We start from the raw sequence: 6,239 nt of genomic DNA on the forward strand, positions 1-6,239 counted from the left end.
AGGAGAGAGAGGGAGGGTCGGAGAATGGGGAGAAGAGAGACAAAAAGCCGACGTCAGCGCAGGCACATGGCCGAGGAGCACGCACAAACCACTTTGCGCAGCCTCATTTCCTGTTGCTTGCTTACCGCGTCGATGTAAGCGCCCGCGCCTTACTCGCGCGCCATCACACAGGCCCCCGTGAATGCGCGCGTTGGTGCTTGTTGGAGTAAAGTCTGACGTGAGGACAAGACCGACGAAACGGCACGAAATCGCCCAATCCTATGCGGCCCCGCCGTCCTTCACAGACGTCGAGGTGCGAAAGCAGATGCCTTCTCGTTCACTTTTGGTACGGCGAGTGCGCTGCAGGGCTGCTGCTCCCCGGCCGGTTTCTCTCGCTGTGTTCTCCTTTGCAGAGCCTCACATCCGTTACGCTCTACTCAGCAGTCGTGGGCACCGTTGCTGCGCTGGCGGGCTTCAGATACCCTTCTTCAACAATCGCGGGCACCTCAATCGACAGCCACGGCCCAAGTCCGAGAGCGAGGACGTGGCTGATCCCAAAGTACGGCACATTGCGTGCCCACAAGGGGAAGAAGTGCGTCGTCATGCAGATCTTGCCGCCCCTGTACATCTTCACCGTCTTGCCCTCCAGTTCCGGCAGCGCAATTTCCGGCGGTGCCTGCGGGTACGTGACCGGGATGTCGAAGTTCATCTCGAACTCGTACTTTTCGTTCTTGTAGTAGGTCCAGCAGGTGCCGTACCAGCGTGTCCCTTGCGGGTTGCTCTCTAAGTGAAACCAGTGCGAGTCGCTCGCCTTGTTGTGCTCCACATAGGTGATTAGAGAAGCGTACTCCTCCTTGAGTCGCGCCGTCCACTTGTCACCATCACGTGGGCCCGCCTTCGTCTTCAGCAGCGGGATGCGCGAGACGCTCTCCTTCACTGAGGGCTCCATCCGTTTCGCCTCTGTCTCGCTTGGGCCGCGCTTTAGGTGGGGCGCAGCGGCGATGGCTGAGTATTTTCCTTCAAGAGTGTTGTGGCGAATCGGAAGGTGTGTGTGTGTGTGTGTGTGAGCGCAACCAAGAAACGAATATGCGTGCGCGTGTTTGGAGTCGCTGCGTCGCCCTCGTCGGAAAGGCGATTGGCGGCGCGGTGAAAAAAGCGCGAGGACGGAGAACCGGGCGCAGGTGCGCCAAGGAGAAGGTGTGAGCGAGCGAGAGAGAACCTGAAACGTGAGAGGCCGACACACACACACACACACACACACACGCACGGTGCGAAGGCGGGCACCGTTCCCGCTGCGAGGACAGAGCAACGTGCTTCTCCCTCCGGGAAGGCCTACTAGACGTACATACATCTTCATGAGGAGAGGGGGTGCTGCTCCGCTGGGGCCGGCTGGCGTCTTGCCACACCTGCGCACACTGCAAATCATCAACTCGATGGTCCCGCCTCTCTCCCCGGCATCGCGTCCCTGCCAAGCACGGTGACCGGATGCCACAGCTTCACCGGATTTTGCACACCAGAGACCAGTGGATCGCTGGGTGCCTCCAGATGGAGCCTCGTTGCTTTCTCCAACTTGCCCGTTCGACCACCACGCAACAAGCCAACACACACACACACACACACAACTACAACTACAGCGCACCCACCCCTGCATCTGTTGCACCGCGGCTACATCCTGCGTTGTCTCGGGCGAGCCGTCTTGCCGACGAACCGGGGCCATGCGTCGAGCGGGCTCTTCGTGTTCTTCCTTGTTCCTTCTTCGCACGCACGCTGCGCCATCGGCGCCAGACGGACACTCGGGTGCGCTGCACGCCTTGATCTATGCGGGCCGCATCCACGGTCCTGCTCGAGGTCGGAGGCGGTAGCGTCGGCTGTGCGGATAACAGGGGGTGGTGGCCTAGGTGCATGCCGGACGAGTTCAGGGGGGAGGTAGGCCAGCTACAGGCCAGGGCCCTCGGAGATCCTGCACATCCTGTCTGCGTATGCCGTGCTTCACCCTTACCCGCCTCAAGCCGCGGCACTCCACAAGGTGGTGCGGTGACTCTCTACAGTGGAGTCTGGAGGAGGTGCTGCACATGCCGCGCCTCGCTCGGCGATCGCTCGCGTGCTTCTGACGGCTGCAAGTCTTGTCTGGATGTGACACACCATGCTGGCTGTGCTTGGCACCGCGTGCGCACGGTGCTCGCGTTCGCCGATTCTGGGACCTGCCTCAGCACGAAATGGCTGTCTGGATGGCCTGCCCGCGTGTGCTGTGGCAGGCGGGTCGCTGCTACGAGTCTCCGGCGGCACTGCCGCTCCGCCTTCTCCTGAATCCGCACGCTTTTCAAGGCGTGGGTGTCTTCAGCGGATTGTGGCCACGGAGAGACATGCGCCAGCGCGCAAAGAGCTCGTAGCACGCGTACATGTGCTGCATCATCGACAATATTCGTAGCGAGGTGGTACGAGCGTCATCATGACCGCAGGTCTCTTCGGCACAGCGCCGGCACAGACCTGTCCTGCCGACACCAAGAGTCCTCAACCGTAGCCAAGGACAGGCGACCGGCTACAAGGCGGCGTTGCGCCAGCGACGTGCGGCAGCGCTCCGGTCGTTCACGGCCCGAAAGAACCGCACGCGCGCAGCTGGCCGGCGTATGGGCAACGCTACGGAGAACCAACCACAAGGCTTCAGGCCGCTCAGGCAGAGGGTGTCAACAGCTGCTACGGTGGCTCCTGATACCGCTACACCAGCGCGTGGGTGCATACCTCGCAGGCACCGCCACCGCGTCGAAAGGAGAAGAGAAGCGCGCGTTTTGTTCGCTCATGCGGGACGTGAGGGGCGCATGGTGGCCGTAGAGGGCAACGCCGCACCTCCTCATGCGCATAGGCTTAAAGCAGCCAGGAAACCGGCGGGGGGGGGGTGCAGATCAAGCGTCGAGACCGCCTTCACATGTCGCTTAGCCAGCGCACTTGCGCTGGCAGCATGACGGGGCAGGCGTACCTTGCGGCTCAAAGACGATGATACGAAGTCAACGTGCTGTCCAGGCCTTGGGATCTTCACCGTCATCCTCGACAGCCACGCAACACGGCGACTGCGGTACTCCAGGACCCTCACCCCTTTCGAGGTGCTAAGACTGTCTATAGTCGATGCTTCCACCTGGATCCGGGAAGCTGCAGCTCCTGAGGCAAGGCAGCACACAGACGACATGTTTACGCTACGGCGGAGGGGGGGGGGCGGGCCATGCTACACCGGAACCGGTTCTCCACAGCACCAGGCGAGTGCCAGCACCACTTCACAAGTTCACTACGGTACTTGGCGTCTCTTTGGTGGCCGATCATATTCGGTGATGGGGGACGGGGCCACACCCATAGGTGCGACGACGCCTTGCCAGGATGGCTTCTAGTGTCTTCCTTTCGATCGTGATAACCCAGCTGCGCGCGCTACCAGCGGTGGCCCTCGGATCAAAATCGACTTGTTTGACTGCCCGCTGGACGCTGTCGCACACACACACACACACACGCATACGCGGGGACCGTGCATCACCCCCTCCGTCGAGGAGGAAAGGCCTCGCCCTACGACTCATCGCTTTTCCAGGCACCAACAGCGGTCCGCCCAGCTCCATCGCAGCGGGGGTGCAGAGGAGAGGGGGTCGGAGAGACGCTAGGCGGCCTGGTTTGCGCACCTTAAACACTGTTCTCCTTGGTTTCAGTCAAGCAGCCATTCACGCATCGATCTACAACACGCGGTTGAAACCATGCGCCGTCGGATGTCTATGCGTGTGTGTTTATGTGGTGATGGTGGTGGTGGTGGTGGTGGGGGGGGGTGCAGGCCCTTTGTGAGGACAGCGCATCGCGCACGTGTCTCCGAGAATCGCTGCAAACTATACCACCTTTCGTGATGATCGCGCGTGGCGACGCGTCTGCGGGAAACGATGCATACGAGCTCGGCACCCCCCGCCTCACGTGTACATACAGAGACCTACCAGGCAGACAGCCACATCTGCCTGCATCATCAGCCACGAGAGAACCGGGGGGGGGATTGGGGCTGGGGAGGAACCTGCAAAGCAGCGCGCTACTCCTCGCGTCGCGAGACACGATCGCTCAGGCTGGGATCGGGCTGCCTGCCAGGCGGTGTGCTGGCAGCTGCGCCGCTGCGGCCGTGGCTCTGCTTCGCATCTTGGAACAACTTCTCCAGCCGCGCCACCTCCTCGGCCTCCCGCCGCCGCTGTTCCAGCTGCTCCTCCGACTCCGCCCGGAACATGTCCCGCGACTTCATGACGTGCTCGTCGACGGCATCGTGCTCAACGATGGAGATGAGGTCGAAGGGCAAGAAGCCGTAGCGGAAGAGCGCGCTCGCCCGGCTCAGCGCAAAGTTGTAGTGACGGCACAACTCCTCCCCGGGCAGCACTTCGCGCAGCGTGACGAGGGTGATGGCGCCCTCACCACCGAGAACGGAGGAGGGGCCGATGCGAGTGGTGCAGTTTGGGCGGTTACTGTGATTCACGAGGTCCAAGTACGGCACCAGGGCCACCTCTGCCGGCTCCGGCATCTTCCTCAGCCGTCGCCACCGACGCCGCAGTCGCCGGAGAAAGAGGCGCCCGCTGTAGTAGTCGGCCGGTGGCACATGCTCGACCCTCGCCAGCACCAGCCGCGTGATGCGTTGGAATTGCTCAAGCTTGAAGGGTGGGTCGATGGCCTCGTGTATGGCTGTAAGGGCGAGATGGTACTTCTTGGTCATCTCTTCGTAGCTCGCGCGCTGCCACGAGTCGAGGGCCATGCCATACATGCCGAACACGAACTCCTCGTTGAAGTCTTCGTCGTCCAGCATGCGGGCATACGGCGTGACGCCGGCGCGCAGCAGGTCCGTCATTTCGCTCACCTCCACGGCTGAGTGTGCGCGCGTGATGTCCGGGATCGCAGCGATAATGGCGCTCATCTGCAGCCCCAGGTAGAACTGCGGGGCCATTATGCGAAACTCGTCATCTGCGATGGCGTCGTGCACCTTCGCCAGCGTGACGTGCGGCAAAACATTCGGCTTGGTCGAGATCTTCGACACGGTCAAGAGTGTGGAGAGAGGGATAGTGGCGAGCGGCTTGTTGGCCGGCAGCGGGGTGGTGCGCGATCGGGAGAGGAACAGTCCGCGGTGCTGCGACGAGCGAGTGCCGATGAAGGTCTCCTCGTGTAGGTGCACGCCGAAGTGCGCCGTGCAGCAGCGGAAGAAGTCGCTGGGGAGAGTCGACGAGGGCCCGTAGAGCACTTTGCCGAAGCAGCGCGAGACGCCGGTGCGCCGTAGCATCGGTACTGCGCTGCGATGATGAGGGAGGCGTGGGAGAGAACGACGGTCGGAGGAGCGCGCCACTTCAGAGAGGCTGGCAAACGCGCAGTGTGCAGAGGCGGAAGGAGATCCGTTGTGCATGTGTGATGGAGAAGACGAAGCGTGAGAGAAGGGGGTGGAGCCCGTACGCGCCTCCCTCTGCTCGTGTGTCTCCGTGCCCTTCTCGCTGTAGGTGTTGTGAGGGGTGACGGCGGCCATGGGGGCGCGTGCAGCAGCACACCCGAGCGAAGGCCCCCTTCTTGGCTGCTGGTTGTTGTGGTGATGGTGATGGTGATGGGGGAGGGGCACAGACACCCGTGTGCAGCACCACATACAAGCAAGGAAGAAGGCTGGAGAGACACGGAAGAAGGCACACGCACCGCCCCCGCTCCCGTCCCCGTACTGTTGCACAAAGAGTACCCCGAATACACGGACGGATACAGACACAGATACACACACACACACACACGAGCGCACATAGAGTCTGTCCGCCTCGCTCCTCCAAGAGGACGGCTACGTTTCAGCGTGCGCTCATACGCTTGCGTCTCTAGCGTGACTCCCTTTCGTTGTTGCTGCGCGGCGCTCGCCATGGGAGGCGGTGGAATGTTGTCGAGAGAAGAGAGAGCCTCGGGTGACGCCGGCGTATGCTGGTGCCACGCCGGCCTGTGTGTGTGTGTGGAACCCCCCCTCTCACACCCCGCACCTCGCCTCCCTCCTTCCTACCCCAGCAGCGCTTGGCGTTAGGCGCCGCCCGGAGTGCTATCGCTATCTTCGTGTTTGTCGTGCCGGATGCTGTCACCTTTGCCGATTTCCAGCCCGGCTCGCTGCATCGCGGTTGCCAGAGGTGTTGTGGTCATTGGTCATCACCGAGTGCATCTCCGGCGCGCCGATGCCATTCGGCTTCGCGGTGCTCTCCGAGTCGCTTGCGGCCTATGCTGAGGCACCAGCATTGTTATCACCACAGACTCCCCGT

At 62.3% G+C, this 6,239-nt stretch overlaps 2 protein-coding genes across 2 annotated transcripts; both read right to left on the reverse strand.

Annotated features, from left to right (window-relative positions):
- Positions 1 to 412: 412 nt before the first annotated feature.
- On the reverse strand, positions 413 to 928 carry LDBPK_151270 (hypothetical protein, conserved; the record flags this gene model as incomplete). Its single annotated transcript, XM_003859601.1, has 1 exon — positions 413 to 928. One exon carries the CDS (start codon positions 926 to 928, stop codon positions 413 to 415), a length of 516 nt encoding a protein of 171 aa, XP_003859649.1.
- Positions 929 to 4,024: 3,096 nt separating this feature from the next.
- Positions 4,025 to 5,248, reverse strand: LDBPK_151280 (hypothetical protein, conserved; the record flags this gene model as incomplete). The annotated part of the gene is made up of 1 exon (XM_003859602.1): positions 4,025 to 5,248. One exon carries the CDS (start codon positions 5,246 to 5,248, stop codon positions 4,025 to 4,027), a length of 1,224 nt encoding a protein of 407 aa, XP_003859650.1.
- Positions 5,249 to 6,239: the final 991 nt, after the last annotated feature.

Source organism: Leishmania donovani, chromosome 15 (genome assembly GCF_000227135.1).
Source record: "Leishmania donovani BPK282A1 complete genome, chromosome 15".
NCBI lineage: Eukaryota > Euglenozoa > Kinetoplastea > Trypanosomatida > Trypanosomatidae > Leishmania > Leishmania donovani.